This window comes from Sinohyriopsis cumingii, chromosome 1 (assembly GCF_028554795.1).
Source record: "Sinohyriopsis cumingii isolate HCF-2022 chromosome 1, ASM2855479v2, whole genome shotgun sequence".
In the NCBI taxonomy this organism is placed as follows: Eukaryota; Metazoa; Mollusca; class Bivalvia; order Unionida; family Unionidae; genus Sinohyriopsis; species Sinohyriopsis cumingii.
The window spans coordinates 66283071-66297849 of NC_142961.1; the positions used below are offsets into that span (position 1 = coordinate 66283071).

Genomic DNA, 14779 nt, shown 5'->3' on the forward strand with positions numbered 1-14779 from the left:
TATATCAGTAATTATTCAGATGCATTAGACATCAGTAACTATATAAGTAATTATTCAGAATGATGCATTTGATATCAGTAACTATATCAGTAATTATTCAGATGTGTTAGATATCAGTAACTATATCAGTAATTATTCAGATGCATTAGATATTAACACTTCTTTGGAAACAAAACGTTACCAATAATGGACCATATGTGCTGATAGATGATATGTTTTGTCATCGTGAACACTTTGCTTCCATGCCTGATTAGAATATTCTTAATTCTTACTTAAAATATAATTAAGTCAAATACATCAGTATACTTACTTTATATTGGTTTTGAAGATCAGTTATCGGACTACAAATATCCTTTCCAAACTCCAAACGTTTTCGAGGATACAGCATTTAAAAATAAACCACTAACCTGTCTCCTGCAATTGCAACCAGTTTGCCAACTGATTCAGTATGCGAATAGATGGTGTTATAAACAGCTTGATAACTTCTAAAATGTGTTTCAATGTCCCTGTAAAAGACAAAATTGCAAAGAGCCAAAAATACTTCACCCACTGGTCAGGTTTATGATTGTCTCACTATTTTCCAAAATCACAGTTTAATTATTTTGTCCTCTCAGAATGGACTGAATGCATCTGTTTACTCTTAAATTGTCTCACCCACTACCAGACACATAATTTGTGTTTTTTGACATGCATGACATGAAAAATATCTCATGCTTGTATACAACTAAACTGTTCTTACAACATTCTTCCTCACTGATGTTAATTTTATTTTTGTTTACCGAAAGAAGTGCAAATTGGCATGCTTAACTGCAATCATTAATTAGCTTTGCTCACAGCAACAACTAGTGTGTACTATTCTTTAAGTATACTGTGTGTATATGCATGCACAAAGCATCATTTGGTGTTGATATAATTGTATACTCATTAAAATGATCCTGTTTGATGCACCATGGTTTCTCTTTTCAAATATTTCTTGCAAAATTAATCAATAACATAGCCTTCAGAATGTCTTTGTATTAATAGATAAAAATAACATATTCAGTTTAACTGATTTTACTCACCATGGGGCCTCAGGATTGAAAGTAGAGCTGTGTGCAGCTGTGAAAATCGCCTCCAGGAGAATCATAGTTGCGCTGCCACTTTTCATTCGACTGGAACCAGTTATTGGCTCAGGCTGATTTAGAATAATTTTTTTGTTGGTACTTACATAATAATAATAATAATAATAATAATAATGATAAAGGTGCACAGTCAACATGGAAGACTCTTACAACTGGAAGACATAAACAGAAACGTCAATGAATCAAAGTATGTCTGAGGTGCACTGTATCTAAGTGCTGATGCTAATAGATTGCATGTTCCTATATGGGTTAGAAGAAACAGCTTGATAAGTGTGAATGAAGCTTGAGTGATGGAGATCTCATAGTTTGGTCAAGCCAGAATGTCACATAAAAGACAATGAAAGCAAGCACAAACACTAGCAAATAGACGACAGCAGCGTGGAGAGGAAAGGCAATTTAGGCAGTTCATAGAAAAACAGAGATACTTAGTATATTTGCAGAGTGCTGCAGCTAGAGAATTCTGAAGACAGAAACAGCAGAGTTTCTGACTGCACTGCAAGATTATGCACTCATGGTAAACAGAGTGACAACAAGTATACAAAATTATGATGTAAGCACCATCATGCATAACGTGTTATAAAAATGATTAGGCAATGAGATCTGCAGATTAGTTCTATTGGAGAACAGAAATCCAAGTGACAACCTAGCATTAGCAAAATAAACCTTAATGCCTCAGAAATATAGAATCAAGTGCACCACTAAGTGGTGCGATCATTGAGTAGACAATGTGGTTGAGTTCAGCTAATTTAGCATGCATGCAAAGTCAGTGCATGAAACTGAAATGTCTCATCATTGTGCAGAATGTGCAGGAGTAAGGATGTGACTGACAGTCACCTAATCAGTGTGGTAATAAGCTTGCATAGTGTGTTTATAAAAATGAGCCTTAGCAGTACATTGGCATATATCTAGAGTGCATCACCATGAGGTATGATCACAGACCCGATAAAGTGGCAAGAAACAGAGAAGTCAAAACCCTGTGGGGTTTCAACATCCTGATTGACTACAATGCTACAGCACAGAAAAAAGCCTCCCATGTTTTGTAGTAGATGAGGAGAGATAATAAATGCAGCAGTAGTACGTGATTCCTGTGTTGCAAGAAAGGATGAAGAAAAAACCGACTAAATACAGTAACCTGGCTGCAGTGTTCAGAAAGGTATGGAAAATGGAGAGGTCATGCCAACTGTAATAGGAGAGCTAGAAGTTATACCATACAAATTAGGAGACATACTATAGAAACCAGACACAGCGCCAATGCCAGACAAAAAGCAGCATTCCTTGGCATAGCAAGGATTCTAAAGATCTGTGCAATCTAAGTCATGGGAGAATAATAATAATAATAATAACAATAACAATAATAATAACAACAACAATGACAACAACAATAAGAGACCATTGAAGGGCCTGACACTTCATTGTCTGAAAAGAATTTATTTCCCAGAATTGAAGATAAGATCATTTCTTTAGTGATGCAATTATCGCTGTGGCAGCCATGACAAAAGATTGGCACCATTTTGATTTAGAGCAAACTTGGCAAAATTGTTAGAAGATTTTTGGTGAAAACCACTATTGATAAGACCATCTATTCAGGAAAATCAGTGAAAAGAATTCACTGTGGCAGCATTATTTAACATGAGATCAGCCTCATTTTCATTCAGGACAAACTATAATGTAGTAGTTACTATAAGTAGGAGGATCTACTTGAAGCAATGTCCTTGAATATTGTATAAACTTAAAAATTAAAACTTAAATGTCACAAGAACAAATAATGATCATGTAGTCCACTAATTGTGAAGTAACGTAATTAGCTCTCTGGTGAAAATCTCATGTCGATATGTTTTTCCATTTAAGTGGTGTAGCAAATAAAAACATTTTCAAGATGGCAGCCATACTGGATGTGAAATCAGTACCATTTTCATTTAGGACTAACTAGACATCATAAGAAGTATTCTGGCGAAAACCAAACATTTTTATATTTTTCAATCTAGAAAGAGTAGTGATAACATTCTGAAGATGGCCCTACTGGATGTCAAATAGGCACAATCTATATCTAAGACCAACTTGACACTGTAGCACCTTAGTAGTCTTGCAGTAAAAATGCTGATGCAACTTTCTGTTCAGGAAGAGTTAATAAGATTTTCAAAATGGCCATATTAGAAGTCAGATCTTCACTTTTTCATTTAGGACCAACTAGACATCACAAAAAATCATTTAGTGAAAACCCTATGCTGATATGACCATCCATTCGGGTGGAGTACCAATAACAATATTTTCAAGATGGCTGCTGTGGTGGTCATATTCACTATCTGTATGGCACTACTTTTATTTATGATCAACTAGACATCATGATATTCTGGTGAAACTCCCATGTCAATATGACTTTCCATCCAGAAGAAGTAGCAATAAAAAATTTTAAGCTGGCTGCCTTGGCTGCCATTTTGGATGTCTGAGCAAGACCGTTTTTATTTATGACCAAATAGACTTTATAAGAATTTGTCTGGTGAAAACCACTTGTCAATATGATTTTTTTCTGGAGGAATAGATATAACAAGACTTTTAAGATGGCTTACATGGCGGTCACATTGGACGTCAGATCAGCCCAACTTTCATTTAGAAGCAATCAAATATCTCACCAAGTCTTTTGGTTAAAAGCCCATGCTGCTATTTGATCCATTAAGGAGTACTGAAAACATGATTTTATACTGTTGTTGCCATTGCTGTTGTGGCCATTTTTTATATTCAATCTGAAATAATTTCATTTATGTGCAACTAGACAGCATGAAATGTCTTAAGGTGAAAACCCCATGTTGATATGAATTTCTGTTCAGGAGAAGTGATAACAAGACACATTAAAACATTAATTGAAAACTCCATGTTTATAAAACCATCCATTCGAGAGGTGTAGTGGTAACAAGACACTGAAATGGTTACTGTGGTGGTCATAATGGATGTCTGAGCAAGAACATTTTCATTCAGGACCAACTAGATCTTGGGATGCATATGTTCATAAAGTTTCATGGCAATCCTCCAGGTAGTGTAGGAAGAGTATTAATAACGGATGGAAAATGTACAACAGACCATTCCATAAGTTCTTTTAGTCCATGAACAGTAAAGATTTGCCTCGGTAGCTCAGTTGGAGTCACAAGTTCGATACCTGACCAAGTTGGCCTGGGTCAGCTGCTTCTGAGTGTCCTTGCTCCCATTTTGTTTGCATGACATAGCGAATAATGTGTTAAAAGAGATCTTAAAAAACAGCACAACAAAAATTACCACTAAAGCCAATAGTAATAATTATTATTATCATCATTAATTTTTTTGAGACAATGATATCAAAATGACTGTGCTTTATTTTTAGGCTGATAACAGTCTGTTCAAACACACTAACTCTCTCTCTCTCCTTCCTCTGAAAGCCACTCTAAGCTTCTCTTTATTCTCATGAATCCAAATTCTTTAATATTAAAATGTATCTGATACAAAAAAGGTTTTCAGGTGAGTTTTAGATGGAAATGGATTGTTATACTCACACCAACAATAGGATTCAGAATAAAACCTTTCCCAGCATGCTCGGTGGCTTCTAGCTCTTTGACAACTGAAAAGATTACAACTTGCACTTAATTGAATAAATGTTGCATGACATCTTTTCTAAACTTTCTCTTATACATTACTATTTCCACCAACATGTGAATTTAACTTTTAGGTGATGTAACTTTGTAAACACTGTTGATTTTATATTCATTTGATTTGCAATTACTTTCAGTTTTGATTTACATTGACTCTGAGCAGTATTGAGTCTGTTTCTAATTATTTACTTGATGATGCCATCACCAACATTATTATAACTACTGTATTAGAACCGACAATTTTAAATGTTTAATTATAATAAACGCTCAGTAATAACTATTTTCTTTGAATGTATAGTTACAATAACTAGGAATACCTAGCATCTGCCTTATGAAAAATACACTTGAAACAATGGCTTTAAATACTGTATAAAACTTAAAAATTTAAACTTAAATGGAACAAGGTCAACTGGTGAACATATAATCCACTAACCTTGCAGGAATGTCTTATTCCACTTCTCAATAGGCAGATTTCTATAAATAAATAAGTGGGAAAAGGAAACAATAGCAACCCTAAGTAAAACTAATAGACACTGTGTCTAATCTGAAGGAAACGCAACATTTTAAAAAATAGCTACATCTTTTCCTTCAAAGTGTTGCTAGGTGTGTGTGCCTCTGATATCTGCTCTCCACCACCCACCCAATTTGATAAATGCTTTCGAATATCATTCATTAAAAAATGACCGACTCAGTTGGTTGATTATTCCTTTTGAAAATTTATTTGTTATTATATTAAAAATACAACAAGAAAAAACAATGCCTCAAATAATATGCATTTAAGTTGTGATTACAATATCATAATCATTGCAATTAATCATTTTATTTTACTGAATGATAGTATTCTCTCCAGATTACATAAACACCATGATCATGTTATCTTCATTGCAACTACTTATTGTCCCTCATAAGATACAACAACATTATATCTACCTGGCTAGGTATGTGGGATTAAAACCTAAAAGAACAGGGGTAAATTTGTCCAGGTGCTGCAGACAAAACTCCAGTTGACCGGCAACAAATGGTGCTGATAATCCGCATGTGATTCCTACATACAGTACTTTCTTCTTCCCTTCACAAGACTTGAGGACCAAACAAGAAAAAAGACAAGAGATATACAAATGATTAAAACATTGATTAATGAATATATTTTGGAGAAACCAAAAAACATGGACAATTGACAAACAGACAACAATGGGGTAGCACATTTATTTGTGGAAACTATGCGGTCAACAAGAAAATGTTAATGTGGTATATATATATACATACATGTATGTGTATATATATATATATATATATATATATATATATATATATATATATATATATATATATAATTGCTTTGTAAAGATATGCAAGTAAAAGAAACATGGATTGTACGGCATATGAAAGTTGTTATTAAGACCAAAAAGATGAATCATATCTAGGACAGTTTAAGTGGTTAACAAATATAAACAAATATTGCAGAGGACAGCAAGTGAGAAAATGGAAGCTTACTTTCATTCCGAAGAAATCAAGAATTTGGCCTATTGTTTCAGCAACATAACTGCAAATTAAAGAATTTCTTAGAAAGAACAAGAGCATCACCAGCTGGGTTGATAGTGACTATGTACTTGTCACAGGAAAGAATATCCATTGAACTGATGATAATCTGGCAGCCGTCGCAGGAATGAGCATGCACACCATCACCAAATGGGTGTAAGCTGCCATGTGAACAATTATCACAGTAGTCATCATCCATGCCAACATCAAATGGGTGTAAACTGTCATGGTACAGTTATCACAGTGGTCATCATCCATGCCATCATCAAATGGGTGTAAACTGTCATGGTACAGTTATTACAGTGGTCACCATCCATGCCATCACCAAATGGGTGTAAGCTGTCATGGTACAGTTATTACAGTGGTCACCATCCATGCCATCACCAAATGGATGTAAGCTGTCATGGTACAGTTATCACAGTGGTCACCATCCATGCCATCACCAAATGGATGTAAGCTGTCATGGTACAGTTATCACAGTGGTCACCATCCATGCCATCACCAAATGCGTGTAAACTGTCATGGTACAGTTATCACAGTGTTCACCATCCATGCCATCACCAAATGAGCTGATCCTGACATAGCAGTTGTCATAGCAATGAACATCTACATCATCACCCACCGAGCTGATCCTTATATAATAGCTGTAATGCGGAAGTGCATCAACATCACTGCTGACACTGACAAAGTAGTTTTCAAGCAAATAAGCATTAGTACGGCAAGCAAAGAGCTCTGTCATGCCAGCAAAAAGTCACATCATCTGTGACTAGGCTGTTGCTGACATGGTAGTTTTCAAATGGATAAGTATAAATAGAAGCAATGAATCACATCATTACTGACTGAGTTGATGCTGACGTGGATGTCATGGATGGGCATAAATAAAGCAAGCCACATCAAAGGCAACTGGCCTGATGCTGACATGGTAGTTACTGCATATATTGGCATCTATACAACAATCAAACAGCCACATCATCCACACCTGGGCTGATGAGCTGACATGGTAGTGGTCACAATTAATATGGCAAGCAAAGAACATCATCACCAACTGGGCTGATGCTGACATGGTAGTGGTCACAATTAATATGGCAAGCAAAGAACATCATCACCAACTGGGCTGATGAGCTGACATGGTAGTGGTCACAATTAATATGGCAAGCAAAGAACATCATCACCAACTGGGCTGATGCTGACATGGTAGTGGTCACAATTAATATGGCAAGCAAAGAACATCATCACCAACTGGGCTGATGCTGACATGGTAGTGGTCACAATTAATATGGCAAGCAAAGAACATCATCACCAACTGGGCTGATGCTGACATGGTAGTGGTCACAATTAATATGGCAAGCAAAGAACATCATCACCAACCCGGCTGATGCTGACATGGTAGTTGTCACAATTAATATGGCAAGCAAAGAACATCATCAACAACTGGGCTGATGCTGACATGACAGAAGTCACATGGACGAGTATCAATACAACAAGTAAAATGACACAGATAGATCTGATGCTGACATGGTAGTTGTCACAGAGATAAGCATGCAAATGGCAAGCACCACATAATCCTTGACTGGTTATAGAGTTTCCAATCTGCTATAAAAGGGTGTGGTCAGGTGAATACAGTTGTTATGGTACATTAGTCTCTATGATGAAAAAGGATATTGATAATGAATATTTTTTACAAGGAATATGTGATTTTTTTTCTTCTTACCTCACAGAGCATCTTGATGCCAATATGTGGATCATCTTCAGGTGCCTCTTGAGATGTAAATAATGCCCTGAAGAAAACAGAAACATTATAGATGGCCAAATTACAAGTGCAGAAGACTTTCGAAAATTAGTTAGATATTTTTAATATGGAAAGAACATTTATGGAAACATAATACAAATCAATATAGATACGTTTTGCACAGTTACTGTATTCAAGTGGTTAAGTCAAATGCAATGTATCTGGAAGAAAGATAGGGCAAAGGAAAGAACTTCAAGTTAAATCATTGTGAGATATTGAATGTAATGTTATCTATCTAACATAAAAGCAATTAGGCCAATTGACAAAGCCTGTGTTTCAGTGCACAAAAGTTTGAGAAGCAAAGATATAGAAGAAAGTTTAACAATGCAAGGAGAATTAACTCAAAACAAGTAAACAGTACTTACTTATCTCCCCCTGCAATCAGATAATCATATATGGACTCTTTCCCAGAATTCTTTAGATGCTCATTGAAACTTCGCTGAAACAAGGAAAAATATCCTCACATAACCAACTAATTCCTCAAAAAAATGTATCATCTGTTGTTTTTTGATGAAATTATAGGCAAAATTTGATCAGGGTCAAATAAGAAAACAACCAACTTGAAACATATGTTAAAGACTGAACCTTTATAGGTCTTAAAAACAGGAGGACAACGTGCACACAGCCATTTCATGTTAAAACAGGATGACAATGTGAAAAATGGATATTTTGCATTAAAACCTGGAGACAATGAGCAGACAGACATTTTGTGTTCAAATCAGGAGTTAAAATGTGCCAACAACAGAAGGACAATGTACAGACTGACATTTTGCGACAGTCATATTTCATGTCTTACAACATTCACAGTAGAATTCATTGGCAATAAACTCATAAATAACTAAACAATGGTATCTCCAGTCATATCAGCTTATGTTCCAATTGAGGATTTACTTTCAAATCTGATTTGAAGGAAAACTGACTCATAACTATGATAAGCTTTTAAAGGCGGCCAGTAGAAGGCAAGTTGGATTGTTGTAATAATTGCTTTGTTTTTTTTAATTCCGTATGAGTGACCTATCAGTTTAAATTATTTTACAATCTCAATGAAAGGTAAAATTGCTTCATCTGGAAACTAACATTTACTTGATTTATGAATCTTGTTCCATTCTGTGGTTTAACCATGCATTTGCTCAAGGTTTTGCAACAGCCAAGATAAAGTAAAGAAAAAAAACATGAGAGAAAATAGAGAAAAAAGAAAGGAAAAGTAATAAAAAAGATGTACCTCTTATTACTCACCGCTGTAATGAATGCAAGTCGTCCTGAGGTTCCGCATCCACTCAGTACAATGCTACATCCTGAAGAATCCTGTTTCATTGACAAAAAAATAAGATTTTTTTAAAAATTAAGTGTTTGTCAAACTTGTATATCCCAAAAATATATGTGTCACATTTTATGGTTGTTATCTTTGGGAATAGCAAAACATGTTGATATCTGTTCAGTTAGTATTTAAACTTCCATATCCAAAAACAGTGACTAGCCCATAAGGTTCCAAGCAAAAGGCTTGATACCTTTAAGGTTTATGTATAAACTTATTTTTAAAAAGTTACATATTAGTATAATACTGATTGATATGCAATAAGCAAAACAAAAACATTACAATTCTGACAAATATCAGAAACAACTTCAAACTGCCCGAATTAATGTCTTAGAGATTTAAATGTATTCAAATACGATATGTATATCACATTCAGATACCTGAAGCATGTCTCTTGCAAGAATGACCAACTTCGACAACTTGTCCAGCGTCTCTTTGTGGAATAAACCCTGTGGAAAGGCAAAAAAATTTAATCCAAGAAGGAATCATTTCATATCTTTTCACTTGTTATGTGCAAAATTATGGAACAACTGAGAACAAACGGCATAGGGCTATGGTGCTGTTAGCTTGCATCAACTTTTGTTTGCCTTATTCAGGGACATATATCATACCAAGCACCAGGGCGTCATTGTTCTGATAGCTTGCATTAAATATTGTTTGCCTTATTCATAAATACAACACAAAGACACACCCCTTTCTTATGGGTTATTTATTTCTTTTTATTTCGTTTTGCCCTGGACCAGATTCTAGATAATTTTTCTTGCCTGTGACAAAATGTAAATATGTAATGTACTATGGGTGCCAGTCTATGTGTTTGTCTGTGTTTTTTATTGTCCTGTGAGGCTGGTCTTGCTTAACTTCAAATTAAATTTTCATTCAACTTTTTTGCATAAAAAATATATTATGTTGCATAACCACCTGCAATGGAAAACTGTAGTTAAATCTGCAGTTTAATTCCCTGACGTTTTTGTTGTTTAACAAAAGACAGACATAACAAGCTATACTGGGAATCTCAGCCAATGATGGAGATATCTAAACATTTGTGTACTCTTTCATTTCGAGTATAGGGTCACAGATGCTTGACGCGATTTTAATATTAAAAAGGCTATAACCTGAAGGGGAAAAAAATTATACAGAGTGAGTGTGAGTGTGTGTGTGTGCGTGTGTGTGTGTGTGTGTGTGTGTGATTTGGATTTTTAACATAGCTTTAACAATTTTTTTCAGTCATATCCCCTACGATGTCTGCAGTGTGGCAGTTTATAGTGATATTACATATATCCTAATAGCAGGTCGACCAGTCCTAACACTAACCTCTGAATGTTGAGCGCAGCTTCTAGTACTATTATTATAAGTCTTTGGTATGATTCGGCCGGGCTTTGAGCCCGCGACCTTCTGCATCCGAGGCGGACGCTCTAACCACTAGGCCAGCGGAGCGGTCTATACAGAGTTACAAAATGTCCTCAGAGATCCCCATGTGGAGTTCTAACAAAGTAACCAATCAGTCTCTTTTATAGTTTGACAGATGGGGTCCTTTGTAGGAACGGGTCATTGGGGTAATCTGAGGAACTTTTGTCATTCGGTATGGTTTTTCTTCTTCATTTTCTTCCTTATTTCCCCCTTTTTTTAACATCAAGCTCGCGTCGAGAACCTGTTGTCAGAAACAGCTTTTGCATTGTGACAATAGTTCCTAAAAGCCATTTAAAATTTTAAAAAATTAGGAAAGTCTAACTTGCATTTCATGGTTTTTTTTCTTCTTCTTCTTTTTAAATATATTTTGTTTAGTTTCGAATAACGATCACTCTTTAGCGGGTAATCAGCGGCGGTTTTTAGGCTGTGCGGGGCCCGGTGCGATCTGCGGTCAACGGGTCCCCCAGATCTAATTTCTGTATCATTGGAAAAAATCTGTGAAATATTCATGGACAAAAACAGGTTAGTTTTCAGAATCAATTTTAGTTTTTAAATAATCCGCTTTAATTATAAACTTTCGCCCACCCTCTCCCACCCACCCACCCCCGCCTCCCAGATTGCGGTTGCGGTCCCGATGCGACAGCACCTTACCCACCTCGCTAAGGCCGCCACTGGGGTAGGTCTAATCATATTATATATTCAGTATAGTAAAGAAACAAAAAAGAGATTGCGGAGAGTTAGAAATAAACCATATTTACCTTGTGTCCTTCCCATCCATCGAAGATCTCAGCATCACATCTGCGGAGCAGGGTCACGATGCCTTAAACAATAAACGACAGTTCAGAGATAATTAAAAAAATACGAGAGGAAAAGGATTTTAGGTATCAGTGTTTTACGAGCTTTAAAAAATATATCATTAATTCTAAAAATGGCAACCGAACGATAAATGATTGTACAGACTAAACTGTTTCATGCAAGCGAATTCTAAAAATGTTTGCAATCATCAAGATAAATCTATTATTTGTATATCAATGTTTTTGTGGGGTTTCTTGGAATGAAGAAAAACATGTGATCAATTCCAGTCGTGTTAGACATATATGAGAGTGAGCACCTGGTACATATTTCCTATTTCGCACCTCAATTAAGTCTCAATCATATAATACATCATGATTTTTTTGGTTAGGACAGTCGTTTTGTTATTTTAGATATTTTCGTATGCAGTGTTAAAACAAATGTAGACTTAGAAAATAATTCTAACCAATTAGTGAACTTGATTTTCACTTACTTGCAGGTCATTAAACGTACCATTATTATATAATATTGTGGAAAATTCAACCAAAAGAACTACCATGTTTCACTTTGGCAGATGATTCTTGGTTTATAGTTTGTTAATAGCTAATATATTATGAGTAATGTCATGAAATCCAGAAATAAACCCCAACTTTTTCGCGCCCATATATACATACACTTTGGCGTATCGAGCAGATAGTTCTGTGCTTCGGGTCAAAATTAAGTTGTTTAAATCTGAACACTGTTCCTACATGATCGAAACAAACGGAGTCCACAACTTGAATGGACTGATAAATAATCAACTCATGAAATCCAATAGATGTCGCTGAGACAAAGTACCAATATATCTGTTCGATCCGTCAAGATGTAAATAGGGATATCACATCGATAACCTTGGTTAGCGAAGACGTGCCATGGCAAATAATTTCAATTTTGAAAACATCACAAATAAAGTTACGAATGTAAATTGTATTGAATTCCAGACAAGAGCTCAGCAAACACCAAATGTTGTCTGCTAGCATGCACGGAAAACATCTGTACACATTGCTTTCATCGTCAGAGGCGAGGTGCACCGGCATTATTTATTATCTTACTATTTTTCTATGGCTTGCATTCCTAAACTAAAAGTTAATGCTTTGAGACAACCTTTTGATTTGCCAGTGCAAATAATTTCAATTTTGAAAACATAACAAATAAAGTTACAAATGTAAATTGTATTGAATTCCAGACAAGAGCTCAGCAAACACCAAATGTTGTCTGCTAGTATGCACGGAAAACATTTATACACATTGCTTTCATCGTCAAAGGCGAGGTACACCGGCATTATTTAGTATCTTACTATTTTTCTATGGCTTGCATTCCAAAACTAAAAGTTAATGCTTTAAGAAAACCCTTTGATTTTGGTTTCTTTCCGTCCCTCAAAGCTCTAATAGCCTAACTCAAGTGATATTAGTAAATTGCAAACGAGTTGAAACAAACTGAAATAATTATAAAACAAATATCTTTGCTTGACCAATTGTAAATCTCAAAAGTACTTCCAAAAGCATGTTGCAGGCAACTGTCAGTGCATTGTCTAATGCAGGCGATTGTCAGGGCATTGTCTACCGCAGGCGACTGTCAGGGCATTGTCTAATGCAGGCGACTGTCATGGCATTGTCTAATGCAGGCAACTGTCAGGGCATTGTCTAATGCTGCACGGTAAACTGAATCGATATAATACCTTTTGTTTATATTGACATTTGCTTGTATGTAACGCTATGCTGTTATAAGCCAGGAGAAACAAAAATCAGCAATATACGTTTCATTTTCCTTTTATTTGTAAACTTCTTAACAATTCTATTAAGTAAACGTTTATGTGATATCGTGAAATGACTAACCGACAATAGAGTAATTCAGTTTTACAATTTCTTCAATAGCAAGTTTTGCTGACGGACCTAATGGGATCTTTGATAGCCTTTTCAAAGAGGATGTTATATGTAACTGTGATAGCAGGTTTAGGTACATCATAGTAAACATAGTTAGTAATACCTTTTATTTAACTCGATATCTGTAAATCCATGTTATTTGATACCTGTTAAAAGCTGACATTTTGGCACTAGACTGGACAAAATAAGTTGTATAAATAAATACAAATCTTGTCATGTTGAACTTCGTATGTGATTTCATGTCGTTCTGCAGTGTTGTTGAACTTCGTATGTGATTATATGTCGTTCAATAGTGGTGTTGAACTTATGTGATTTCATGTCGTTCTGCAGTGGTGTTAAACTTCGTGTGTGATTTCATGTCGTTCTGCAGTGGTGTTGAACTTCGTATGTGATTTCATGTCGTTCTGTAGCGGTGTTGAACTTCGTGTGTGATTTCACGTCGTTATGTAGTGGTGTTTTATGTTTTGCATATGTTTAAATGTAAAATCAGATGCTGCTTTACCTTTTTAACTAAATAGACAATATAACAAAAGCTGCTATACAACCCTTCATTTTAATAATAGATCATGTTTGAATGTCGGAGACTGGACAAAGTCTAGCTTCGTGAACTTGAGTACAAATTTTTTACATATTGTACAGTTTGTCGAAGCTGCTTCGCCTGTCTCATTTTTTTCTTTAAACGTTCAGCTTTCTTTTTTAAAATTCCTGCTCACAGTTTCCAAGTTGACAACCAAGTTCTACGTGGATTGTTTGAATTTTGTGAATTAACCTTTTACGGTTATATACTAACTTCAGAATCATTCTGTTTTATTTGTCTTGTTCACTTTCCATTTATTTGTAAGGAAATCTGGAACGTTAGATTAACAAACATTTTCTGATAAAGATTTTCTGCAAGCTGACGTTCAACTTTATCTAGACTAGTGAAAAATAATTTCAAATTTAATTGGGAAAAGAAAAACAATGAAAAAAGGTATGCACAACATATCAAAAAGATAAAGAAAAAATAAGTTCTACATTACCAACAATGCAACCAGTACAAATTTATTTATTAGGCAATTTTTGGTGCTGTATCAGAACCACACTTTACACAGCCAACATTCGACGCATCAGCCAAAATTCGTAATTCGTGCACTTGTCGATTTATCAAGGATAAGATCGTTCGTATTTGGGAACAAGTAGGTTCCGGTTATGAAGGCACCCTAAAGCAGGCTTCATTAAAGTGAGTGAATTTGTAATTCTACTAAGATTCGAAACCGGGTTTGTATGTTACGGTACCA

At 35.3% G+C, this 14779-nt stretch overlaps 1 protein-coding gene across 3 annotated transcripts in view; it reads right to left on the minus strand.

Annotated features, from left to right (window-relative positions):
• LOC149807037 (glucokinase regulatory protein-like) overlaps positions 1-14779 on the minus strand; it is a 64847-nt gene that overhangs the window by 16963 nt on the left and 33105 nt on the right. For all 3 annotated transcript variants that reach the window (XM_089960963.1, XM_089960954.1, XM_089960971.1), the window contains exons 3-12: positions 11547-11608; positions 9762-9830; positions 9303-9371; positions 8432-8505; positions 7989-8055; positions 5669-5817; positions 5172-5212; positions 4643-4707; positions 1062-1174; positions 408-506 (exon numbers count right to left, since the gene is read on the minus strand). In XM_089960963.1, coding sequence (XP_089817089.1) covers positions 408-506; positions 1062-1174; positions 4643-4707; positions 5172-5212; positions 5669-5817; positions 7989-8055; positions 8432-8505; positions 9303-9371; positions 9762-9830; positions 11547-11608 — 808 coding nt within the window. The remainder of the gene's footprint in view (positions 1-407; positions 507-1061; positions 1175-4642; positions 4708-5171; positions 5213-5668; positions 5818-7988; positions 8056-8431; positions 8506-9302; positions 9372-9761; positions 9831-11546; positions 11609-14779) is intronic.